We start from the raw sequence: 27402 nt of genomic DNA, 5'->3' as shown, positions 1-27402 counted from the left end.
CCCCCCCCCCCCCCCCAAAAAAAAAAATAAATAACCCTGTGCCCTGGGCAGTTTTTCACAATTTCAAGATTCTGCACTTCTTTTGCTGTCCGTAGGTTATAAACAGCCTTTAGCCACTAATATTTCCTTTTACTTTTGCTTTTGTTTTGTTTTGTTTTGAGAGTTGGAAACCTTTCAAAGTTGATTTACAGTTCTTTTTCTTTCATTTCCTTTTAAAATTTCTTGCAGAAGCAACTCCAAAGACTATTATGAGAACAATGGGGGTAAAAGGTCTGACACTCTATCATTTGAAGTCTCATCTACAGGTATGTGTCTGGACATATATATCTATAACCATTGTCTTCAAATTTTTTTTTCTTCAGTTTATTTTGTTATATAAGTTGTAAGTCTAATGGGCAGAGCTGGATTTGATTTCCGGGATGTTTAGAATATTGAAACACCCAAGTCCTTTTCTTTGCCCCTATTTTTGGTCATCTCATTTTTCATGCCACAATTGCTGGTTTCCAGTTTTTGGGTATTGTGGAAGGCATTCTTTTTTTTGCTGTACTTCCAAATAGCAGTTGTCTATAATTTGTATCCAATGTCTCGTATCTTGCAGAAATATCGGTTGGGGAAGCAATCATGCAAGGAATTCACTGACAACTCCAAGGATGGTATCTATCTCTTTCTAATGGATAAAAGATTTTGCACTCATCCATGCATTGGGCTTACCAACTTCATATATTTTCATGCTCCTATTTGAATTTGATTCATGATCCTGAAAAGAAATAGGACAACACATTAGTATGTGCCTCAACTAGAATGGCCTCGTGAGCTCTATTGTGTCATGTCTCATGCATGCCTTATTTTCTGCTCTGATACATGGGTTCTTCGCCTCTTCCTCTGGTTTTCCAGTTTCCCATCAAGAGCCTGTTGTAGCTAATCCATGGTTTTTGTTGAAATGCTCATTCGGTTAGCATTACTCTGGTTTTGTAGCTTCTTGTGCGGCAGAAAGTCAGGGTACTGGTTCATCAACATCTTCAGCCTCATCAAGATTGATAGCCAAAGACTTAAATGAGTATGTTAACATAACTGGGTTTCATACCTACTTCCAGATTTTTGTAGCTTCTCCTGACATCACATATCCTCTCTTGCTTTCAATTTGTTAATAGTGGTTTTCAAGTTACTGAGGCACTACGGCTCCAAATGGAAGTCCAAAGAAGACTGCATGATCAGCTAGAGGTTAGTTTGTCACCTGCAGTGGTAGATTTTGGTTTTCCAATTAAGTTGATCAATCCTAGATGATAATACCTAAAAATCATTGCTTTGGATTTCCCCATATCAGGTCCAGCGTCATCTCCACATTCGGATTGAAGCGCAAGGCAAGTACTTGCAATCCATACTTGAAAAAGCCTGCAAAGTTCTCAATGAGCAGACTCTGGCATCAGGTGGGGTTGAAACTGCTAGGCAAGAGCTCTCTGGACTGGCAGTCAAGGTCTCCAATGACTATCTAGGGATGGTCCCACTTGACACACTTAAAATGCCTACTCTGTCTGAGATTGCAGCAGCTTTGGAAGAGAAATCTGCTTCTAATGGGCTGGCAAGAATCGGGGATTGCTCTGTTGAAAGCTGCCTGACATCGACTGGGAGCCCAGTATCTCCAATTGGTATCGCCATGAAGAAAAGATCTCGACCAATCTCGGCCACAGGGGATTCATTGCCCTGGGATAGTGATTTGCGGGAAGATGTCGAGTGGATGATGACCAGTATTTGATGAACGATGGGGCAGCCAAGCCCCAAGGAAAATGCCTTTTTTGTGGCAATTAAACTGACCGAGCAATCTGTCATTCTAAGTGTAACACCAGTAGTCTGTATATTCTCTAATCAGATCCTTGTACTTAAGGGACACCTCTCAGTTGGAATTTAAATTTGGCATCCTCTTATGTCTATAAGTAACAGAATCAAGAAATTTTCTAATCATTGTAACCCAGGAATCTTTTTTTTTTTTTGTCTAACCATTAATTATGGGGATGTGAAACCAGTAATGTGAAAATTGAAACTCACCAGTTTAACCTGACAGATATGGAGAGAATTGCCATGGATAAAACCTAAAGAAGACCAGAACAGATTTTTAAATTCTGGCTTAAGGTATGACTTTCTTGAGAGACATAATTGGCTGTTGATGGATCAGCCTGAACCTCCCATAATAGACTTAAATCTGAAACCATATTTGTGCAAAGCTGTACAGGTCAGATCGATTGACCCAATCCACTTACACTTTATTTTAAAGAAAGACGAGATCATCAATGTAGATCTTCCTACCTTTCCCAGTCTGTCTAATGGATGGGGGGGGGGGGGATAAAAATAAAAAGCATGTGCCCATTCCGCAATGAGTGCAAATGAGTAATTTTCTGTATTTTAAAGTCAACTTAGGAGTGGATTGAAGTACCATGGACTCCCTCCTCCTGTATCTTTTTTTTTTTATCAAATTTAAGCTTTGCTTGCTAGCTTGCTTGTATGGTGCATCACAGTTATAGTATTAAAAATATAATGTAGACAGACAGGCGTGACAGGCGTGCGGCTATGTGAAGATGCTTATCATCAAAGCCACTTTCGCATGTCCTTTATTTCACACCAATCCTTATGCTTCCACTATCTATTGCTTCTTCTTTGGTGGGTAGCTCTCCTTTATTAATATTCTTCCCTTTATTCAGGGGGGGAAGGGGGGGGGTGGGCGACAGGGGAAGAGGTTAGCTGAAAGCTTGGGCAATAGTTCCATCCTCTCAGATCAAAAACCATGAAGGAATCACCAGGTGAATATCTTTCATTGTTCTTTATTCCATTTACTACAACTGTTTTTTCTCTATATAATTACAGCGACTTACAATGCTTGATCTAACCACAAGAAAATTGATCCACTGTTGCCTTAAAAACTATGTTTGTTGATCTCCTTGTAGATTTTGTCAAAACATTCAGGATATGTTGAATGCAGAGACAAATCCTTTGGTCCATGGAGGACCTTCCCATAATCTCCAACTCTTTCCCATTTTTTGGAATCAATTTTTAGGAAAACAGTTTCACAGAATTTTCTCAGAATGCAATCTTGAATTGTTCTTTCTTCCTGAAGCCTTCAAGGAAGCACATTCTACATGCTTGTCCTGTTTGAGTATGTATAGTAAGCTTATGCATAGAGATTGTTGACTTTTGAGAGTTATAACATCCCAGTGTGAATAAGAGGAACAAAACAAAACAGAATCCATACTGCTGATGTTAATTCTTGCTGATCTTCTTCTTTTAGGCACATTGCACATCTGCCCCTCACTAAAGTCCTTTTTTTCCAACAAAGTTGGAAGCATGCTTTGTCATTGCAATTCATCAAACAAGAACAAGAGATTAGATTCAAAGCTGGAAAAGAAGATGATGGAAGCCATCAAACACAGAGGTGCATCAGGGAAGAATACATTCAGATCGATGGACAGCATAATCTTGAGGTTTCCTCAATTCAAAGAGGAGTTGAGAAACATCAAGTGTGTGTTTGTGCAGTATGGTGAGTTTGATTTGTGCTTGCTCTATTATCCTTCTTACATTCTCCAAAGAGAAACCTCTGACTTTTGTTGATATTCTTCTTTTCATAGATGAAGACTCGAATGGATTTATTGACCGTGAGGAGCTAAAAAAATGCTTGAGCAAACTGCAATTACAACTGACAGAGAAAGAAATGGAAGAACTGTTCCATTCTTGTGACTTTGATGACAGTGAAGGAATCCAATTCAATGAGTTCATTGTCCTCCTTTGTCTCATCTATCTCCTGATGGAGCCCTTGAAATCTTCGCACACTGTATCCATAATGAACTCATAGGTGTAATTAGTATCTATCACATCTAGTTGAATATTTGATACCTGTTTTCTTTGACAACTTATGGATTTGTTTAGACATCGAAGATGGGATCACCACAGCTCGATGAAACTTTTGATACAATTGTTCAAGCATTCTTGTTTTTGGATAAAAATGGAGATGGTCAGTTGAACCACAATGACATGGTCAGGGCATTGAATGAGGGTTCTCCTTGGGAGAAATCTCCTGGGCGCATCACCAAGACACGTTTCAGTATATTTCCTACTCCTTCCTTTCTTATACATTTTCCATTTTTCTTTGATTGCTTTTCATTTCTGTGCTTTTGTCTGTCTCTTATTTTGTGGTTCTCTCCATACTAAACGCAGAGGAAATGGACTGGAACAAGAGTGGAAAGGTCAGTTTTAAAGAGTTCCTTTTCGCACTAACCAATTGGGTTGGGATTGATACTGATGATGAGAAAGAAATCTCTATTACATGAGGGATGCGGTAGATGTAAAGCAAAATGAAGCAAACAAGCTCTCTTAGGTGAAATTGAGTTGATGCAGTTCATCCACATGATCTATGTGCCAAAATACTATTTGAAATGTGGCCTGTGCATTGAACTCACTACTTTCTATAGTTTCTTTAAGATGGTGTAAGATGAGACATTCAAGCTATAATGTTTACCAAGATAATTATTTGTTAGTCCTCTCTATTTCTCTCTCCAACTTTCATTCCACTGGCTCTACCAATGGCCTCCTCTGTGCTGCGAATCTTATTAACCAGTAACACCGAAAGGCCGCTGGAAGTTTACTGCAATTGGTCCGTTCACCACCTCAAAACAAGCACCCCAAAGCTATAAACATAAGACAATGTGGTCACCTCACCTGATTCAATGTAATCATGGATGCTATGTATCCAAATATCCCACAAATAGGTCTTTCCGGGCTGGCAGCCGAGTGATGGCCATGGTCATTCCGAGTCAGGAACTCGGCAAGGACGAAGCAATTGAGTCTTGGGTTCATGTCACAGTTCAGACTCCAGAATGATGGATGCTCCTGTGAATGACCTTCTCATCCTACTCTTGGAGAATAGATCAGAGAAGCAATTGTTTTAATACGCTGTAATGGTGCGGGGGGGGGTGAACTGAGCCAGAAGAGATAATGCTTGTTCTCTATGACTACTATGCTAGTTGCTGGCTCAGTCATTTCCTCTTCCATAACAAGAGCTGGCCCTTATTGCAGGGCATTTCTTCAACCCAAACCGCTTCACTAATAGATGTTAATGGTTCTCAAAGTAGCCATGGTGGGCAGTACCAAAGTCCAGCTCTGCAACTCTTGGTGCTTCCTAGATTTTGTTCATAGCAACGATGATTTCCATGTAGGATATCTCTTGTGGGCAATGGACTGGTTATTCAACAGAGATCATTTCTGTTGCACTTCTTGTCAATGACTCGTAAAATTGTTCGAGATAAATAGAGAATATAGAACTTATCTCAAGTGTCTCGACTGCTTTAACCCTTGAATGAAGCACCCATATACCATAGGAGAGTTTGAAACACAAACAAAATCACAAACACTTGGTGGGGTTGAGTTGTGCTGCCGGTCACTCTACTTAAGATTATAGTCATCCTTCTGATGCAATACGAAGTCTTGCGAATAAACCTCAAAAAGATAAAACAACCTCTTAAGTCTTCCAATAGTTGTTGCACATATTTATTAGGCCAAGCCGGACATACTTAAGCTATGCTCAATCAACCAAAAGAATGGAACAAAAGAAACTCCCAAAACAGTAAGTAAAAGGCAAGAGAGAGAGAGAGAGAGAGAGGGAGAGCAACTATGATGAAAAATCTTTATACGGGTCTTTTGTCTTTTACTTCTCCTTAATTCACTTTCAACATTATATTGACTAACATTGTCAAATGACAAATCTTTATCATTAGATTCAAATGTATCCACGTTAGACAAGTCATCTCTCATGGGAAATATGTTCTCAAAAAATTCAGCATCCCTTAACTCAAGTTATGATTGACATCTAAGAACATTTTTTTGGTTTTGATTACCAAAAACCTATAGCCGCCCTATATTGTGCTTGCCCAATAAACACACAATCACGTGTCTCAGGTCATAATTACCTTTTCTTAGGTTAAAAAAATTGTATTTTGCTAAACATCTCCAAACGTACAAATACTTTAAGGTAGGTTTCCTCTCATGCCATAATTCAGAAGGTGGAATATCAATTTTCTTATTAGAGATTCTATTTATGATGTAACTAGCCAATAGAATGGCTTCCCCCACTTGCCTAAGTGTAAGCATGCACTTATAAACATGGAGTCTATCATTTCTTTCTACTACTCCATTTGATTTGGGTTCGTAAGGAGCTGCAACCTCATGCACTATTACATTCTCCTCACAATAGTTTGAAAGGATTCGAGTACCATATTCAATACCTCTATCAGTCTTCAACCTCTTTATCTTTCTTCTCAACTGATTTTCAACCTCCAATTTGTAAGACATAAAAGCACTTTCAAACTCACCCTTAGTTCTTAGAAGAAATATGCTGGTATACTTACATAAATCATTTATAAAGGTAATAAAATAACTCTTGCCGCTTCTTGATTTATGTGATTTGAAGTCACTTAGGTCACTATGCACCAAGTTTAGAAGTTCACTTTGTCTTTCTACTAGTGTATGAGACTTCTTAGTGAACTTAGTCTTCGCACAAACTTGACATTTGTCAATGATCGATTTGGGATTTCCTTCCATGAGAGCATGTGGGGATCCATATGCCAGATGGCCATATTTCAATTAAATCCATTACATTAAAAATTGAAAAATAAAATTAGGTTGTCATTTGCTATGTTAAGACGGGCTAGGTCTCGCACGTATCGAGATCCAATTTTCAAGCCTATGCCCCCAGTAAGTGTTTATTACTTTTGCTTGCAAGGTAAATTAAGAAAAGGGAAGTGAAAATTTTCAAACCTAAAAAAAAGAAATTTTTTACCATATTTATTAATGATACTTTTCAGATCTAATTTTTATTTCACTTTTTAATTTTTTTTTGAAATTTTTATTTCACTTTTCAAATTGAAAGATTTGGATGCAAAGTAAAGTGAATTTAATGACAAAAATATGGAATGTTATAAAGTTAGTGATATACTCATACGGAATAATGATTACAAAAGCTACCTTTTTGGGTTTGAAAATTTCACTTCTCTTCTCTTTAATTTCCTTTGTAACCAAATGGAATCGTCATGTGGTAATTTGGATGAAACCAAAATTTTATAGATGGAAAGACCCAAGGTTCACTGCTCACATGTCAAGGTTTCAATCAAATCTAAGTTGGTTAAGTAACAAAACAAAATATTGAAAAATCTAGGACCATTAAAAGAGTGTTGGGACTAGATGAAATAGGAATGTACGGGGTTATATTGAATTTGGGTGTAAAATTTTACACATGGCTAATTCACACCATTCCCTAGGCATCCAACTACAAAATTGGCACAATAAATCCACAAGGCAAACATACATATGTATGTTGCTAAAGAAGTCTGAGTGTGAGTGTAGATGGAGTGGTATCTTTTTCCCTTCTATGCATGGTTCAAAGTTTTGACCAAAATGTCAAAATTTGAATGGCAATCTCGGTTTCAACAATTGTTAGAAGAAATAGCATGTGAATTGGGGGATCTTCAATTAGGGGTGTTAATCGGTTCAGTTTCGATATATACGGTGTGATTTGATTCAATTCACATTTATTTGGCTGAAACCAAAATCGCACCATTTGCTAAATGGTTGCACTTTCTGAAACCGTAACTATTTAATAAACGGTTTTGGTTCTATGATTTTTAAACGGTGTCGATTTCACGGTTTTAAATGGTTTTGATCGCGATTTATTCCATACGGTTTCTAAACGGTTAACAATCGGTTAATTAATTTATTCGCATGCTTACTAAAATTTATTTTTGTTGATAAATGCTTCAATCTTGTATCAAATTAAATGAGACATTGAAGAAGCAAGGATTTAACTACGTAACTTCATAATAGGAGAAATTATTGAATAGATTATTGGACAACCTCTATTGTCCTTAATTTTTCCCTAAATTAAACCATTATATTTTGTTAAAACAACCAAATATGTAATGGTTACATGGGTTAATCAGATTGATTTTCAAGATTTAAACGGTTCGATTTTCACGGTGTCAATTAGGTTTGAAACCAATGGATTAAATGGTTAAAACCAACCCAATCCATTTAACTAATCGATCTTAAATGTGAAACCAGAATCAAACCATTTATTAAACGATTTCGCAATTTCGATGTAAACAGATCAATTGATTTCAGTAAATGATTTCAATTTCAAATTCACATCCTTAATCTCCAATGTCTCGATTATTTCACTGAAATGTACTTCGGTGCCGTTTCATCTATTTCTTTGATATATTTCGGTCATTGAAACTTTTTTATTGATTTCTTTGAGAGCCACAAATGTTTATAAACTTGGCTTTCAAATCCCAGATTACACACTTGAACACAACTCGTCCAAATCATTCAAAAAAAAATTTCTCCCCAGGTGATGGTACAATTTTGTCCAAGGACCGTATGGTTGCTCATTCTTGAGAGAGAGAGAGATTATTATAGGTTTTAGAAAATGAATATTAGTTTAGCGTAGTGTGCAGTGGTAATAGCTTAGGCTTGAAGGGTCGACACCCAAGGTAGGAGGTTGTGGGATCGAACCTTATCATATTCGGGTGTGTATAAGAGTAGGTGACCCTTAGCCCTAGTGCCCTAATAGAGCTTAGTAGATTGACCATTGACCAGCGCCACTCAGTATGATAGATTAGCCCCCACAGATACCTCATAATTATAGGTACACATTAGTGAAAGCGACCAATGGGAGGAAACATATGAGCATCTTCAACAGTGCAACACGGTCATTTTGCACCTGTTGCGTCTTGGCGTAGTACACACCAAGAAATAACATTCTTTCTTCCTTATTATAATTATGGAAAAAAGAAAGCAAGGTAGCTCTTGGGCCTAAACATAGAATTTGTGAAATTATGGTCCCACCCCATTTGAAAAGAAAAAAAAAAATCACATGAGTGTTGGTGCCCCTACTTGTGCTCTTATTGGCTACTCATTATTATTTATTTGTTGACCAAAATGTCTTTGAACATAGGGATTCTCTATGCCTATGCACATGAATGAAAATAATAAAATGCGCTCATGTGTCTCTGGAGTAGACAACACCTCATGTTCAGAGAATCTTCTCCCTTATTCTTTATACAAAACTCTATTGCACTCTTGCCAAACTAGTATTTAGCAAAGCAATTAATGTACTGCCAAAAAATAAAATCAATTAAAAAGACAGTAAATCCCACCATGTTGATGCCTGCATTCATTCTTATTGACCTTCGCATTAGTGCAAGGACTATACGATCAGATAACTATTTCTTGCCCAAAATTTTATTTTAACATATGTCCCTAATGAACGTATCACCACAATATGAACCTAAATCAAGGGTGGACTACAACGAGGAATAAGGAGACACATCAAACCCAAATGGTAAATCCTAGGGAGGAAGTGTAGCAGGTCAAGGGTTACATAGGGAACAAAACTAATCCAATCCCATGTGGAGAAGAGGCATGCGGATTTAGCGGCGTGCAGTACATTTTCTCCAGCAATAGTTCAGAGATGATTGGTTAGAGTTTGACCCTTTTCTCTCTCTCTCTCTGTCTCTCTCTCTCCCTCGAGGAATGAAAAAAATATACGTTTCCAAAATGTATATCTAATTCAACTGTTTCTCTTGCTTTTCAACCCTAGGCTTTATGACCAATCTGTTGGCCACTGAAATTACTGTCCATCCTTCTCAAACATACTAAAAACCTTAAAATAGCAATATATTTAAAGGGGAAAGTAACTCTACCTGTCCATGCCCTCCCCTGCTAGATATAGCTAGACGTGAATATACCCAATGCGTGGGGTAGTTGGGTCATCTTACACCCAATGGTGTTTAGGAGTAGGAAACAACAGATGGGCAAAAGTTCTTTCTTCCTATATTTATATACATTATATGAAAAGGAGAAATTTTGACAAGGCCAAGCCGCTAACTCTTCCCTGACAATCACAAAACCATATCTTGACCATTAGTCCAAATATCTACATCTTCTAGCCTTGCTCTTGTGCTTTTTGTAGTCCCCATTGGAGTTCCTGATTCTAAATCCTGAGCGCATCTAAAACACTATGATGCATATAGGCACAAGAAATTATTAAGAGTCAAAAAACAAAATTGAAGTCTGGTTCCCCTATAATTGGATCAAAATGAAAATAAAATTCTTGCTCTATATAAACATGGTTTGTAATACTGAGACTATCATCTTAATGAATGTACCCTTTCTTAGCACTTGTACAGATAAGGTAGTTAGAAACTTTGTATAAAAAATAAGCATGTAGAAATAAGGAAATGGGAGAGGGTTCTCAAAGCAAGCGGCACAGAAGAGTGCACTAGGGAGGTGCTACAAAATATAATTGTACATTGGGGCAGCGTGGACATTTCATGTGAAAATATGAGAAATAAACGTAAAGGTGCTAGAGCACGAACACTAGGATAGCCTAGTGGGGGTAGCTTCAGCTTGTAGAGTTGACACCCAAGGGAGGAGGTCGTGGGATCGAACCCTGTCGTACTCATTGTGTGAGTGTGTGTGTGTATGTGTTTTCTTATTTATTCTGTATCCACCCGTGGGTTGTCCAGATGATTAGGGCGAATTGGTCCGTACACCTTTAGTTAACAAAAAAAAAAAAAGCATGAAGGTGCTAGAGTACCCTACACCACTGGTTCAAAGAAAATTTTCCCTAGTGAAATTTAGTTCTTCTTAGTTAGAGAACAACTTTATGAATATTTTAAATTATCTTTTCTTCTAGAAGTATTATTTTTCATTATTGACTATTGATTAGTCCCCATTGAAATATATTCATATAAAGTTAGCATATAACTCACTCTAATGACCAGAACTCCCACCTTTGTGCCCTATCTTATCAATGAAATTAAAACGACCACCTTTCAATTTGGGTCTTTAAAAGCTCTAGATCTTGAAGGTCTACTAGCAAAGTTTTTTCCAAGCGACTGAGTCATTCTCAGAGATATGATGGTCTATGATAGAATTGAATAGTCTTTTCTTAAACATATTCTTTGGAAGTTGGGTTTTTCTCACACATGTACTCACTGGATGTGTAAGGATTGTTAAGTACCATTTCAAAATCAATGGTATCGTTTCTCTGTCTAATGAGGTCTATGATAGAATTGCCTTTTGAGTTCATACTTGTTTATCATGTGAAAATCATCTGCAACTGTTGCACTGGTATGGTGAGCATCGATAAGCTTTGATCCAGCACCTCTTCCAGGAAGAATGTCTAATTCTCTTTCTTGAATTAAGGCTAGTAGATAGGGTCCTAGGGTCTGACAAAAATAAATCTAGTGGCCACTTTAGTCCCCACAGTCCATCTCAAATTAGAACCCTATTCTTGAGTTTGCTGGATTCGTGAGGTTAGAGATCATGATAAGTATCTGGGGCTTCTTAATGTATTTGACCATTCAAAGAGAATTCTTTATCAAAGCATCATGTGTTGACACAAAAACTAAGAAACATGAAAGAGCAAACACATTTAAGCAAAGATGACACGAATTATTAATGTCGTTCATACACCAATATGATGTGCTATATCCATGGGTGAAACTGGAAATAATTGATCACTATGTGATGAGGGAAAAAAAAAACACAATGGAGATCTCTCAAGAACACTCCCTAGAAACCCTAACATGAAAATTTTCCAAATCACTTTTTTCTCTTGCTTGCAAAACAAGACAATAAAACAAACAAATACTCCTCTAAGTTTGTAAATTATCATGTCGGGTCGTACCTCACAAAATTCCTACTTCGAGTCTCCACATAAATAAATAAATAAATAAATAAAAGTCAGAGTAGGGCAATCTTTGAAACGGGTATACGGACTCAACACCCACATAATATGATTGATAAAATTTGAACCAAGCTTTAAGGAAGGAAGGAAGGAAAACTTACTATCAACTATGGGCAAAGATGTCCTAATTAAATATGTGCTCTCTTCTATACCCATCTTTGCAATGTCCGCCAAATGTTTATAAGCCTCTTGATAAGCTCATGTGTAATTTCTGGTGGAAAGATGATATATGATAAGGGTGTACCTTGACTTAAATGCGAAGATTTGTGTATTAGTAAAGTTTTATGCAGTCTAGGTTTTCGGAATTTTTAATTTTTAAGTTTGCATTGTGTGAACATCAGTGTTGATGATTTTTGAATAACCCTAACGCACTATAGGGTTGGAGCTTTTAAGGGACTATATCTCCCCAATTCTACCTTTTTAGAGGTTTCTAATTATGTTGGAAGTTCTTGGGCATGGAAAAGTTTCTTTTAAAGCAAACCCTTTTCGTTTATTGGGTTATGAAGGTGTTGACAGAAAAATGCACGGCAAAAAAGTGATAGATGTGCGGGTGTGCCAGAGTCGTACAGACTCGAGAGAATGGTCATAGAATATTTGTTGTCTTCTAACCAGGGAGAAAGTGAAGTCTTTCCATGCTCGATCACTCCAAGGACTTAAAAGTGAAGAGCAAACTCATGGAATAAATTAAAGAGGAACTCCATCCATTAAAATTGGTCCAAGAATAATACAATACATTACATCAATCATGACAAAACAAGGGACTTCCTTGAATGTAAACTGAGAAAACCAATGAGGAAACACGGGCCGTCGTGGTCTTGGCTAAGAAACAGAATTGATTTGTTGAGAAAAATACAAAGTAAAACTAATCTAAGGAAATGTGAAAATATAGACTAAAACTAGGCTACTTGAAAAGGAAAAGATAGTTGATGCATTGTGTAGTTTATGTTGTTTTATGGTTGTCCTTGTTGGCAACACTGCCACGTGGCGGTGATGACGTGGCCAATTTGGGTGACGTGGATGAAAATGATGACATGGTAGTATCTAGTGTCACCGATGAGATAACAGAACAGCTTAGTATGCATGGAGTGGTTTAATACATCATTAATAGGTGGTGCGGGTTTCTAGGTCAAAACTGGCAAAATTGGGCTATTTACGATCGAGGGCATTTTCGGTAGTGAAAATGACATTTTTGGAAGATCGGTTCTTCATGAAAAAGATAGATTGTAATTTACCTAGTCCAGTGCATTTGATTTTGTCACATTCCGATACCGTATGAAGAAGTTATGGCATTTGTGACAGTCGAGGGCAATTTCGGCATTGAAGATGAATTTTTTAAAGGAAGTGTTCTACATGTAACAATACGAAAAAAATACAATCTTTCCAAAGGTTCTGATTTCATCGCATTCTGATTCCGTATGAGAAAGATACGTCATTAGAAAGGTGTAGGGGCATTTTGGTCTTTTTACATGGATGATTCAGATGATTGAGTCTTCTGAAAAGTCGTAGAGCATCTAGTTATGATTCCAACGCACTTCGTTTCATATCGATCGGATATCGTATGAAAAAGTTATAAGTATTTCCGTAAAGTCGGTTCGAAAATCCAAACCGAAAATCCATCCGTTGCTCTTGGTGTTGGGTGGATTTTTCGGAATTTATTTTTGAAATTTGAAGGGCTTTTGTGTAATTTCAAGATTTTGAAGGTCTGAGTTGCAAGGGGTATTTAAGCACTGAAATATACGGAGGCAGGGGCTTGATTGTAATAAATAGGAGTAAAGGGAAGTGAAATGGATGGCCAAGATTCGACCACGTAGTCTTGATGCCCATCCAAAGGCTACTGAGATTTTGTGCTGATACGGACGAGATAGATGCTTATCCGAGACTTCTCATTGGTGGAGTGTATTATATATAATGGTTTGGTGCTTCACTTGATCATATTTTCTATAGTGTTACGCATGTGCAAAAAGAGCTACAGATAGATGCCATTTTATTTGATTTCATGAGATCTAGATTAAACTAGATCTAAAGATCTTGATCCAACGGTTGTAATCTATTTCAGCCATCATGAGAGATAGCCAACAACCACCCGTATTTTGTGCTGACGTACCCAATGGCGCGTCGACAACGTATCTGACGATGTCAGCGCTTGCATCACGCTGACATCATCGTTGACTAGATTATTCTAATCTTACGGTCAATATTTATTAGCCGTTTGAATAATTTGACGGCTGAGATTAAAATTGGATTTGGATTAATCCGATGGCCCAGATTTCGCCCCTGTTGCGTGCGCCGCCGGCGTAGCCTACGCCAACCTCCGAAGATTCCATTTTGAGTGTTCTGGTTGGTCCAACTTCAAATGGCCATATCTCCCTCATCTTAACTCCGATTTGAGTGATTCAAGTTGGAGATTCTTCATCTCTCCGAGCTCTACACACCAGAGGGAAGAAATCAGGCAGAGGGGTTACTGAGGTGGTCGGAAAAATGAGTTGAAGCTCGTGGAAGGCTAAGGGTTTGAATGAAAGACTTCCATCCTCTTGCACTTCATCCATAGCCCCCATTAGAGGCTTAGGAAGCTGCTAGAAATCAAGGTAGCAAGCTCTATTGGTTGTTGCCAAGAGAAGAAAAAGAAAATAGAAGAGAAGAGAAGAAGAGGGAAATAGAGAAGAAGTTTTTCCCTCTCTTTGTGTGTGTGTGAATGTGAATGTGAATGCCATTGTTATTCCATGAAAGTAACGACAAGGAGAAAAGAAAGAAGAAGAACCTAGAATTTGGTTCTTGTGAGTTGCTTCAAAAAACCCAAGTGCCAACCGGGGTTGAAGCATTGGCGGCACCGAGACAACGTGATTGTGGTCCGCATCAAGTGGAGATCGACATTATTACATCTCCGACGGTTACTCCTTGCCAAGGTAACCTCAATTTTGTCAAATTTCCATTATTATAAATCATTGTAGGCAAGATGTTTGATAAAATGCCTAAGTGATAGTTGTAGTCTATTTGGGGGAAATTTGCATGTATGAGTGCTTCACTATAGGGTATTATTATAAGCCCAGCTTTATTTTATTGGTGTTCAGTGGGTGCTGGACACAGGGGCTATGTGTTCCTTGGTAGGTACAACTACCTAAACCTATTTGCCGTAGGTGCGGCCTCTTAGATCATTATGAGAAAACTAGGGTGAAGACCTAGCCATTGTATGTCATTGGTGGAAACTGGGAATGTGTTCCCTTGGCTGTGGGTGAAGTCATAATTAGTATTGAGTAAATGCTGAGTCCGACAGTGGGCATTACTCCGTGCATGTAGGCAACTGGCCGAAGCACGTATTTCTTGTGTTGTGGATGTGTATGCTCGTATTTGTATTGTGGATTGGAGTGCTTGGCTGCAGAATGGGTGTGTACATCTGGTAGACCTGACCACTTGGTGGTGCAGTGTGGATGTGCATATGACTGTGTATGTATGTGACAGTGATTACCGTATGAGGTTTATGAGACAGCTCTGGGCAACAATATAGGTTATGTGAGTAAGTTTCATGCAACAATAAGAATGGTCAGTAGTATACATAGCAGCTCTGGGCAGCATCAATAGACTGTGCTATTGAAGTGTAAATAGTGATTGCCACATCAAGGGTACAGTTGGAAAGTGAAAAAATATTGGTACACTGATTCACCCCCCCCTCTCAGTGTCAATCGGGACCCAACAGTTTATTTGATTGGTTGGACATCCCTTCGTCTTCCATTGAAGCCATTTTTATTGTGTTAATTGAAAGATCCTGCTCTTTTGGTAATTTTGTAACTACAAGAACCCATATTTCATGCCCTTAGTGGGATAGTTATTGGAATTACACTCCCTTGATTGGTTGTAAATGCCTTAACCACTCAAGCCATATATTTGTAACTTCCCTAGAACTAAACCACATTTGTGCGAATCATGTTGATTGACAATCGGTCAAGCTGACTGAAAGGTCATAATTGATTAGCTGACCGTAAGTTACAATCAGTCAGCTAATTGTAAAAAGCCATAATCAGTCAACTGATCGTAAAAATGTCACGATCAATCATCTGACCGTATTCGATCAGTTTGCTCGATCAACCTAATGATTATTCTGACCGATCAACTCCTTAATACAAGGTCTTTTTTTTTTTTTTTGCCAACTTGATTAGCGGTTAGCTCCTTAACACAATTGGTCAGTAAGATCACTCCCTTAATACATGTCTTGTAGGCCATATTTGTTAAAATGGGTACCAACAGAAGGACAATCAAGAATTGTGTCTATATACATCTATAGAGATGCTTGGGTTCCTACCCTACCCTTAGGGTGTAGTTTTTAGTATTACTCTCACAAACGTCCTCTTGTGATGGTTAACATCAACCCTATGCAACAAGGGGACTATGCCAAAATCAAAGCTAGTCTCGGCCACCCCGGTGAAATCTTTCTATATATCTAATAGAGTGCCCATTATGTCATCTTAAACCTGAGACCATTGTAATAATGTTGTATCTAACATTCCTTTCCAAATTGTCTTGGCACCCTCCAAGCATTTTATTTATTTTTTGTTTTTACTACGACTGAAGCAACTTGTGATGGCTTTTTTTTTTTTTTTTTTTTTTGGAAGGAGGACTCTCAAGGAGAGGATTCATTAATCACATTGGGCAAAAAGAAAGCTACAATGCTCAGGAGGTCATTCGAAAAGGAGTGTCTCCACATATCCAAACTAGTGTGGAGCAAGGTCCATTTAGAAATAGCATTGGCATGAAATTCCATTTAGAAATAGCATGGGCATGAACATTCTCATGTCTATTAATAAAGCAATAAGCAAAAGCCTCAAGGGACCGAAGAAGACCTCTAATATCCTTCACAACAGTTGAAGCTTCAACTGGCGGCGGAGATGACTCATCAAGGAGGCAGTGAATCAAACCTTGGCAGTCCGAGAAGAAAGACACCCATCAAAGGCCCTCAGCAACAGCGGCCTTGAGACCCAACTAGAGAACCAAAGCTTCCCCCACAAAAAGAGAGGAAGGGAAACCGTGGTCAATAATCATCATATAGAGTTGCCCACCAGAATTAAGAACTAGAACTCCCAATCCCATGTCTCAAAGCCTATTATATGAAGTTTAGAACTCAACCATCTAGGGTTCTATTCCCGATTTCCACTCTTAAAAGTCTATCTCTACATTAGATTCACACTCCATGACATTTTCTCCTTAACTTCTTTGTTTTTTTATCATGTTTGGTGGCTCACCCCACTATTTTTTTTTTTCATGTGCCTTGAGATTCTTCCATTTTGAGCTCTTTAGTTAATAATAAATCACCGTAATATTGATTTAAAAAAAAAAGAAAAAGAAAATTTGTGTGTTGCCATGCATGGTGGAATAAAATATCTCATTGAAATGACAAATGCAACCCCCCTATATGATCATTTTGGGGGGGGGGGTGTAGAAAGAAATATTATAGATTCAAGGGGTAAAAGGGTTCAATGCTCCAAGAAGCCAATTAGGAGCAGAGAACCAACACTTACCGGAGTTACATGATAACCCAAATCTAGCTACAGTATGTGCAACAATGTTTGTAGAGAGATTAACATGAAAAAAAGAGGTTGAGAGAAAATTCTTACAGATATGGGAGATGTCACAAAGGAAGGGGTATGCCTCTGGAATATCAGAGTTGTGATGCTTCAGAGCAGCAATGATTTCTAGGTAGTAACTTTCAACTTGGACATCATTTGCACCGACCATTGATGCAAGAATTAATCCATCTCTTATAACTTTAGCTTCAAGAGCAGCAACAAATGTTAGAGTTTCAGGGGCACAACTTACTGCTAAAACCTCTCCATTGTAGTTTCTAATAACAACACCAATGGAAGTCTGGTTTTTCTTACTAATAAGAGTTGCATCACAGTTGATCTTGAGTATATCATTAGGAGGCGATGTCCATATGTGAGGATTTTTTGAAGTGGTCTTATGGTTACTTTGAGGAACGACATCTTCAAAGGACTCACATGCCTTATCAAACTCAGCTTTTGCTTGAGAAACTCTGTCCAAAAAGTTCTTCCACTCCTTTGGATTGCTCAAACCATCCATGCAGCCAATCTTCAAAGAGCTGGGAAGGAGAGCGTCCATTTTGAGAGCCAAAGGAGAGATATATCACACAACTCTTGCCAAAGGGCATAAGAGAATAGCATGAAGTGTAGACTCCTTGCCATAGTTGCAATGAGGGCATTTTGCATCAACTGAAAGTCTGGAACTCTCTTCGTAAGAAGGTTTTCACCCATTACAACAACTTACTTTGCAACATCTCGAAATAAAGTTTCAATGGAGCCTTGATTCGCCAATTCCTATGCTATAAATTCTTTGGTTTTTGGTTCTTGCTGCTGATGTGCTACTTGAGTTTTTGCAATCGTAAGATTTTTCCAAGTAATAAGCACTTTTCACAGAGAAACAACCATTTTTGCTAGGGGTTCATACCATTTGTCATATTGTAGATGTGCGGATCTCATATGCATTAACTCCTTAATGAAATATATATATATATATATATATACACACACTAAGATACGACTCAACATGTCTGGTTCATTTGCTTCAACAATCGGTGTTGGTTTTTTTCAACAGTTCGTCTTCTATAGTCAAGGAATGCTTCTCAACCATATCAATCTTGTAATTAATATTTCGGGAACTTCTTTCTAACAAATCCTGGTAGGACCTTTGAATGTTTGAGAGACTGCCTGAAATGCAGCTACGATTAAGCAACTTCACAGGCTTGCAATATCAATAGGGATTGGGTATGGTGAGTGAGGTGACCATTGATCCGGTCATGGTGGGAATGCATGGCCAATAGCTTTGGCTATTTGTCCTTCTTCTCCATCCATGTCGGCGTTGCAGCCTTCTAGAGATGATTCTAGTGAGGGCTATGTGGTGCAAGGAGGTTTGGCTACTGGTGGTGAGAAGAAAGGAGTTTCTTCTATCAATGGAATTCCTTTTGCTTCTTTATTCTCACCAAATGTATGAAAAAATAAGGAGGGTTTTGAACTCAAGTTCATTGATCTGGTCATGGTGGGTGACCAAAAGGTTGCTAATTGTCCTGCTGAAACTGTTAGAGGACAGATTAGTAGATAGAAAAATGCTCTTGTAGGGCATTTCATAGGGAAGAGACCACCTTTTCATTACACTAAGGAGTTTCTTCTCAAGAAATGGAAGATTTCAAGCAATGTTGAGATAAATCTTCTTGAAAGTGGTGTGTTCATCTTCAAGTTTAACTTGCAAGAAGATAGAGATAAGGTTTTGGAAAGAGGCACATGGTATGTTCAGCGTAAGTCTCTTGTGTTTCGCTCTTGGAGAAAAGAGGTATCGTTTGGGCAGATAACTTTAACCTCTATTCTGATGTGGATTAATTTACCTAATCTTTCCTTTTAATTCTGGTCTCCAGAGGCGTTAAGTGCTATTGGGAGTGTTATTGGGTGTCCAATTTCTTCAGATGTGAGGACTAAGACATTGGAGAGATTATCTTTTGCAAGGTTGTGTGTTGAAGTAACTGCTTCTGAAGAACTACCATCTGTTGTAGCTGTTAAGGATGAAGAAGGTCACATTTTTAATCAAGAGATTAGGTATGATTGGAAGCCTCCTAGATGCAATGTCTACAATGTTTTTGGCCATTCGATGGAACATTGTGGTGTAGCTTCGATGGTTCAACAAAATTGGAAAACAAAACCAGTTTGGCAAAAGAAGGAAGATGGTGGAGAGCCTCCATCGTCGGCTGAGAATGGTGGACCTTTTTTCCACAAGAGTAGTGACCTGAGCATGGAACCCGGCCCTACAATTATCCAGAGTTCAAATTCAAGTTTGAATTTTGAAAAAAGTGGAGTAGATAAGGAAGGATTCATTAATTGCAGATTTAGGGGTAAAAAGATTCCAATCTGGAGGAATTAGTTACCCATGTTAATGCTTTCTCTCTCCTTAAAGGGTTGACCGAAGAGGTGCCAACTTCAATTTCAAAAGAGTACATAGTTGAGGATGAGGAGGACAAGATTTATGAGGAAGAAATTTTGGAAGGTCAGTATATTGTTGAGGTGGATTTGGGTTTTAATTTGATTTACTCAAATTGTTTGAGGAAGAGAATATTTTGGTCTGCAATAAGGATATCTCACTAGCTAATAGGAGGAGGATTTGGAGGAAGGTGAGTTGGCAATTATTCCATATATTAATGGCATGAATAATGGGGTATTGATGGGGAGATTTTCAAATGCAGAGGAATTTCCTCATCAAGATACGTTGGCTCCCTCTTTGGAGGAAAAAAAGGAGTTTGGTGGAGAAAAATTAGGGGAGGAAGTGCAGGATTTGAATTTTATTTCTTCTAATGTACCGATTAGGATTGAAGGCCAATCACTTCTTATTTTTTTCTCCTAATTTGGAGGACAAAGTTGGTAAAAAATCGAATTCTAATGAAGAAGTGTTTGAGGTCGTAGAACACACCAAGCAACGAGATATTATCTCCAATTTGAACTTTATCTAGGATTCTCTTGACATTGAAGGCCGGGTGGATGATGAGGTGGCAAAGTCAACATACTTTATTAACCAAAAGGGCTGACTCAGCCAAGGAAATTTTGTATACTAATTGTTTGACCACGGTTTTGCCTTTCTCAAAAAATCTGGTGGAGAATATTCCTAAAAGATATAATGTTGATGTGGCAGATGGAGAGGATAATGACAGATTGATTGAAGATTTGACTCCCAAATATGTAGCAGATGCGACTTATTTCAAGGGAGCTAAGAATCTTGTAGATTCCATCATTTCTTCATAGGAAGAGACAGAGTTGAATCATAGTGAGGAGGTGATAGACCAAATTGAGTTAAACCACAGTGTGGAGGTGACCCATCAAGCTAATAATACAAAGGGTATACATTTGGATTTTTCAGAGGAAGCACCAGAGTCGAATGAGGACGGTGGCGTTGCAGTCTTTAGAAACTTGACCCATCCAGTAGTGAGAAGCTTTCTACGAAAGAGTCATCGCATGAAAAATGCCCCATACTTTCTTCGCTCTCATGATCGGGCTTCTTAACTCGTCATAGCATTTTTTTCCTAATTGTTGAAGCTTTTGTATTTTACATAAATTGTGTTACAAGGTTTGTCCTGTTTGATTCAAGAGCCTCTCAACCTTTCTTCGGTTTGCCCCCAAAAAGGTTGTATGGATTGCCTTAATTTGTATTTTTACATTTTTATTTTTCTTTAATACATACAAGTTACCTATAAAAAGAAAAAATCCACATATATCATAATTAGGCAACTGTCACAATTTATATATATTTTTTATAATACACAATTCATATCCTCGTGTCCTCTTTAATATTAATATTAGTAGTTGTCTGTCCAATAAATGACCCCATGATATATATATATATATATATATGTGGATTAAAGACTGCTTTCGAAGGCCCTAGCTCCCTTGGCTTTGATTGATGCCCAATGCCGTTAAAGGAGCTTTCTTCAGTCTGCCCTCGCTTCCACATCTACTTAGCAAATCTACTTATCTGAGCCTGCTGTTAAGTAATTGGACGTATTTCCTGGATTCACCGGCCTACGCAACATCTTCTAAGAAGGATTCGATCCGGTCACCCCACCCGAAAAAAGGAGAAACCTATCTTTCCCAGCCGGTACGCTGTCGATGTCCCTCAACTCCAATATCCCAACCCATAAGGCTCTTTCTTTGGCCAGACTCGATGATTATTCCGGTTGGGCATTTTTTAGTGAGGAGAGCGAGACTCCCCGGGAAAGTTTAAATAGTTTAAAGTCCGCGGGTCAAGCAAGGGATAAAAAACCAACTTTCGCTTCCTCTCCTTGTGCAAAGCTTCCCTTCCTTCGCTAACTCGTTGCTCGCCTCTGAAACTTGGGCAAGACGTTGCTAACGTTTGACTTCACTGTGCGACTACTCTTCTAAAGCTATAAGCAAAGCAAAAATGCATTACTCAACAGAAGACATGGCACGGTACTCGGCCGTTGGTTACATCTTTGAATATTTTTTGTGCCAGTAACCGGTTTATGGATGAGTGCTCTTGGAGTAGTCGGTCTAGCTCTGAACCTACGTGCCTATGGCTTCGTTTCGCAGGAAATCCGTGCAGCGGAAGATCCTGAATATATAGTATATATATATATATATTAAAACGCCAGACGATCTCTTTTTTTTTTTTTTTTTTTTTTTTTTCAAATCTTCTAGAGAGACAAATTCACGTGTATCATAGTCAGACAGCTTTCACAATTCACACCCTCATTAATATTAATTGTTGCCCATCTAATAAATGACCCCATCATCATTATGTATAGAAAGATCGTGACGATTACTGTTTGTCACCTTCCATCGTCAAACCAGCACATCACGTAAAACTGAAGAGAAATGTCGGACACAGCGGCTTTCCCATAGTCGCCGCACGTGAGCCTCACGTTGCCATTTTATACAATTACCATCATATCTGAAGCCACGTGTATAAATCGCATGATACCGAACTGAATCTACGGCGATTCCACATGCCAATAAATCCACCACGTGCATTTATATGGGACCCACAAGCACCAGACCTATGAGTCCACTCCTCAGGTCCGAGATTCTCCACGGTGCCTGCGGCTGCGGTGGATATTGCCCGGTGGCTCAAGAATTTGACTCAGCGGCACCTGGTTTCGAAGAAGGACCGCCGGCTAAGGGTTAAGACTTCAAGAGGAGCTGCCCGTTGCCCCAGCCGTCTGACACCTTAACCGACAATCTGACCGAGTGACCGTTCTGACTGCGTACCCATCGAATACTTGTCTCTGCAACTCAAGCTGTCCTGAAGAAGTGCAAACTACTACTCCTTCGTTTTGTTTTCGATCAAACAACTACATCTGATTTCCTCTTCTGGGTTATCTAATTGGTGCTTTCAACTCTTCGTTGCTAGGTGGGTATGACGAGTACCTTCCTAATTTGATTATTTTCATATAAGGAGGACCCAGAAGAAGAATAACTGAAAGGGATATCTGTGGTTTTTCTGCATTGATTTTTGTTCCATCTCCTTCAATTTGAACAAATTGATCTTTTTCTGTTGTGGTTACTTCCTAATTTGGTTATTTCCATTGAAGGACGACCCAGAAGAAGAATAAATGAAACGGGGTTTTGTGGGTTTTCTGCATTAATTTCTGTCCAATTTCCTTCAGTTTGAGCGGAAGTGGATCTTTCTCTGTTGGGGTTTTTAGTAACAGTGGATAATATCATACTATGGCTTGCCACGAGATTCAGTCATGGACGTTCTGTGGGCTCGTTGGAGCGTTTGTGGATCTTGGATTGGCTTATTTACTGCTATGTGGATCGACCCTTGCTTTCTTTGCCTCGAAATTCTTGGGTATCTTCGGTTGGCAATTGCCGTGCCCCTGCAACGGATTTTTTGGTGATCCTCATGGCGGTAAGTGCTTGCAGAGACTACTCGTTGACTACCCATCACGGGAGATCTCATCTGTTCAACTATCTGTGAAGAGCAAGTTCCCTTTCGATTCCATCCGGGTAAATGATCAAGAGTGCCAGTTGAGGGTTAGATTATTGGGAGAAGCAGAACGCTATGATGGAGCTCAGGAGATGGAGGGAGAAGCCTCGTGCAGCTCCAACTCTGATACCAGGAGAAGATCTCAGAACTTTGTTGTGAGAAAGCTGTCGCATAACAGTGAACTGGCTGATGGGTTTGGATCGATGAGTTCTGCTGCTTTACGTGCTAACCGCACCGATTTTAAGGGGAAAGGAGTTGTGAGTCAGAAGCCAAGGTCCGGTTTACGTCGCCGGCGCAGAGCTGTTGCTGACCATAGGAAATCCTCCCCCGCCTCATTCTCTGATCTCCCACGGTTGATCAATCAAGAGGTCTCTCATTCCCCTTACAGCATGAGCGAAACTGGTCATGAAATTTCAGAAGAAGGCTCAGTGCCTATGAGTTCTGCAGTGGCTGCCTTCCGAGGTGAGTGAGCCATTCAAAATCTTTGTTTTTTTTTTTTTATTCTGAAAACCTTCTTCAATTTTTGTTTTGAACATGATCTATTGATTCATTTACATGTGAATTTGCATGCATTGGTTACTGCAATGCAATGAATTCTAATGTTTGCGCTTTGAGATTTCAGATGAAAGTGAGAAGCACACTAGTAGTCGACTGGGTGAAGGAAACCTTCATGGCTTTGAAGTGAATGGGTCATTTGGTGAGAGTAGGGTCATGGAGAAGCATGCACCATCTGCGAAGGAATTAGTTCGCAATGTTCGAGATGAGTTAGGGTTTAATGGGGATGAGAAAAATGTGATTAGAGTCTTGGAACAAGCACTTGAAGAGGAGCAAGCTGCTCGTGCTGCTCTGTACCTTGAGCTGGAGAAGGAACGAAGTGCTGCTGCTTCTGCTGCTGATGAAGCCATGGCCATGATTCTTCGTGTGCAAAAGGAGAAGGCATCGATAGAGATAGAAGCAAGGCAGTATCTGAGAATGATTGAAGAGAAATCTGCTTATGATGCAGAGGAAATGGACATTCTCAAAGAGATTCTTCTGAGGAGAGAGAGGGAGAAGCACTTTCTGGAGAATGAAGTGGAAACTTATAGGCAGTTGATTCTGCTTAACAATGAGCATTTGGAAGGTAATGTGAATCATACAGGGGAAATATCAGCACGAAGGTCTACTTTTTCATTGGATTTGAATGAGGATCTAGAACCGAAGCTACAGCAGATTAGTGAAACTATTGATAAAAGGGAAATAGAGAAAAATGTAAAAACATCTCCCAGTTGTGAGACACGCACTTTTGAGGGACCAAGTTCCTTTCATGCTTTAGTGAAAGAACTACCATCTTCAGACTGGGATAAGGATGCCAACTCCATGGAACAGCTGGATAGTCGAAAAGTGAGTTCCAACAAAATTCAACCACACAACCCAGGATCCTTTGATGATTGTAACCAAGAGATTCAGGAGAAGGCAGTGGTATCCATGGATGAGGAACCATCTGTTATCCAAGGAGAAGGCCAGATATTAGAGACAGTGTCCAGGTTATATGAGTTAAATAGCCATCCAGAACATGGCTTGCTGGAGGAAACTGTCATTTCACGCAATGAAGGACATGTTCAAAAGGATACTGCTAGACAATGCCAAGGTGTTGAAATGAAGGCGGACCCAAATCTGCATGGAACAAGTGCAGATCAAGGGGGAAGTGATCAACATATTTCTAACGTTGAGACAGAACCAAGTATTTATGATGTTCATGTGATTGATGATAGATCTAAGTTGTGTAAGGAGGAAGCTAGAGAAGAAAATCAACCACGGTTGACAGACACAGATTCAAACAGGTCTAGGATACATGGTCTTCCATTTGGTACCAGTAGGATTGATGTTTCAACTGATCAACCCAGTACAAGCAGGGCAGCAACTGAGCGAGACATTTGTAGAAGCTGCTCCGACTTGACAGCTGAGTTGCCACCAATCAGTAACAGACATGAGAAATCTTATCCCTTTCACTTGCGGAGGAATTCCATGTCTGCAGTCAATAATGAAAGACTGAAACTTGACACTGAAGTTGGATGGCTAAGAGACAAGTTGAGGATTGTGCAAGAGGGAAGAGAGAATCTTAGTTTTCCCATGGAGCACAGGGAAAGTGAGAAAATACAGTTGCAACTGTTAGAGGATATAGCAAAACAACTTAAAGAGATTCAGCAGCTGACTGAACCTGGAAAAACTGTTAGGCAGGCTTCTTTACCCCCAACATCTTCAAAGGTGTGTGATAAAAGTTTACAGTTTTTCCTATTCCAATCTGTACAAAATATGCAAAAACCTATCACTCATTTGCATCATATTACTTTGGTATTGATCATCCCTTGGTTATGTTGCTGGAAGTTGGTTGTAGAGTATTTCACTGGGTTCATTCAACTGATCAAATTGGACATGATTTGGATGATATTTATGACATTTTTGTACTTCCTGTGTGAAAATTCAAAAACATTAAGTTCGTCAAAACAATTTAAAGTAGCTTTCAATTCTATCTTTTGAGTTTTTTGATACTCTTCTTCTTCTTCAATTTTCTCTCTTTGTGGTGTAATTTAGTCCAACTTATGTAACAGGTTCCAATTTATCAAGGACTAATAGTGATGAGACTCCAATTTATCTAATTGCAATAATTATGAACTCACAAGTATCTTCCTGTTATCTTTACTCATTTATTTCATTCTCTCTAATTTACTATAATAAAAAAAAAAAATCTAATTCCATTTTTCCTTATCAAACAACCTTGATTTAACTTTACACCACTGTTTAACCTTTCAAACCTAAGATGCTAGCCAGCAGCATCTTTGTTCTTTCCTTTCAACTGCTCACTAATCATGGTGCAGCTTCTTTGAAGTTCTTCTCTGGCCTATTATATCAGTTTTGGTAAGAAATCAAACTGTATATTCATACAGTCCCAGTCTGATTCTTGGGACAGTGCAATACTTCTCGGTGGATCAAAAAATTGAAGCAAGTTGAATGGTCCCTCTTTAGAATATTATCAAGTTGAATTTTGACTGTTGCTCTTTTAATAAACCTGGACCAGCTGGTGGGGAGGGTCTTTCAGAATCATGTGGGTGATGTGGTTAGGATGTTCTCTCAGCAATTGGCATTAGTGACTGTCTCTCCGCTCTCAGCAGAGTTGACTGTATGATCATAGGTCTGGAAACTGCAGCTTCCCATGACTGGCGGGATTTGTTGGTCAATGTTGATTCAGCATTGGTGATCAACTGGGGTCTTGGCAATTAAGACTCGCATCTCATTAGGAGAGCTAGGGGCCTCATGGAACCAAGAATCTTGTTTCTTCATGGAGACTGAAATCTACTAATTATATAGCCGATAAGGGGAGCGTAGTAGGTCTGTTTTGTTTAGAGGCTCCTGGCCTATCAAGTAGTTTTTAGTTGTTTGCTTGGGCCTTCTTTCTCTTCTTCTTGTTGTTGTTGTTGTTGCACTTATAGCTTCTCATTTTGGAATAAAATTCTCAGTTATCACTCAACCTAAAAATTTTAAAGGAAAAGGTTTTATGTGGTATCGCATATTGATGAAAATTCCAGCGCCCAAATGCTAATGAAAAATGATGCTTCTACAAGTGTTGCATGAAGAACTTCTAATACTTGGCCCCTCCAAATACAAAATTTGAGATGTCTTGAAAACTTTTTTTTTTTTTTTTAATTAGATCTTTGTGCTTCCCATTGTGAGCTATTTCCATGAGGCTTTTTGATATGATATATTAGAAGGAAGGAAGTTTTGTTTTGGTAAGGCTGTGAGGGCATGCTTAAAGGCCACAAAAGGACTTTGTGCATTTCCATGGATGCTTATAATGCCAAGTTCTATGCTTTGTCATTAAAACTGAACATGAGCCCTTGTAAGTTGTATGAGAGGTCTTTAAGTAAAAATTATATTTAAACTCGACTTGGTAACCCTTACCGCTACTACTATTTGGTGTTATGTGAATCATGTTCCATTGTTCCACATCTTTTTAAGGCCGTTTCTTAAAAAATAAAATCTAAACAATGTATTCACTTGTTGAGTGTTGGATATTGACAAAGCATAACTTCTCTTTTTGGATACCCAAGTTGCATTCCTCCTCCAACACAATGCACCCACTCCCCCCAACC

At 38.8% G+C, this 27402-nt stretch overlaps 3 protein-coding genes across 4 annotated transcripts in view; all 3 read left to right on the top strand.

Moving 5' to 3' along the window:
* Nucleotides 1-1959, top strand: part of LOC122067306 (protein PHR1-LIKE 3-like) — a 20324-nt gene extending 18365 nt beyond the window's left edge. Inside the window, exons 3-7 of the mRNA XM_042631139.1 lie at nucleotides 229-305; nucleotides 599-653; nucleotides 976-1057; nucleotides 1152-1221; nucleotides 1325-1959. Of these exons, the coding sequence (XP_042487073.1) occupies nucleotides 229-305; nucleotides 599-653; nucleotides 976-1057; nucleotides 1152-1221; nucleotides 1325-1753 (713 nt within the window). The 3' untranslated portion in view covers nucleotides 1754-1959. The remainder of the gene's footprint in view (nucleotides 1-228; nucleotides 306-598; nucleotides 654-975; nucleotides 1058-1151; nucleotides 1222-1324) is intronic.
* A 735-nt stretch (nucleotides 1960-2694) lies between these two features.
* Nucleotides 2695-4519, top strand: LOC122071974 (probable calcium-binding protein CML22). The gene is made up of 5 exons (XM_042636471.1): nucleotides 2695-2792; nucleotides 3278-3526; nucleotides 3615-3817; nucleotides 3913-4087; nucleotides 4201-4519. The coding sequence occupies exons 1-5, from the start codon at nucleotides 2777-2779 to the stop codon at nucleotides 4311-4313; spliced, it is 756 nt and encodes a 251-aa protein (XP_042492405.1). The 5' UTR covers nucleotides 2695-2776; the 3' UTR covers nucleotides 4314-4519.
* A 17844-nt stretch (nucleotides 4520-22363) lies between these two features.
* LOC122070951 overlaps nucleotides 22364-27402 on the top strand; it is a 10819-nt gene continuing 5780 nt past the window's right edge. Inside the window, exons 1-3 of one of the 2 annotated variants that reach the window (XM_042635209.1) lie at nucleotides 22364-22696; nucleotides 22878-23737; nucleotides 23898-25519. In XM_042635209.1, coding sequence (XP_042491143.1) covers nucleotides 23014-23737; nucleotides 23898-25519 — 2346 coding nt within the window. In that variant the 5' untranslated portion in view covers nucleotides 22364-22696; nucleotides 22878-23013. Of the gene's footprint in view, nucleotides 23738-23897; nucleotides 25520-27402 lie in introns of both variants that reach the window. The other variant, XM_042635202.1, reaches the window with a different exon arrangement.

Source organism: Macadamia integrifolia, chromosome 2 (assembly GCF_013358625.1).
Source record: "Macadamia integrifolia cultivar HAES 741 chromosome 2, SCU_Mint_v3, whole genome shotgun sequence".
NCBI lineage: Eukaryota > Viridiplantae > Streptophyta > Magnoliopsida > Proteales > Proteaceae > Macadamia > Macadamia integrifolia.
The sequence above is the reverse complement of the archived record's forward strand: the minus strand, read 5'-3'. Positions and strand labels throughout refer to the sequence as shown.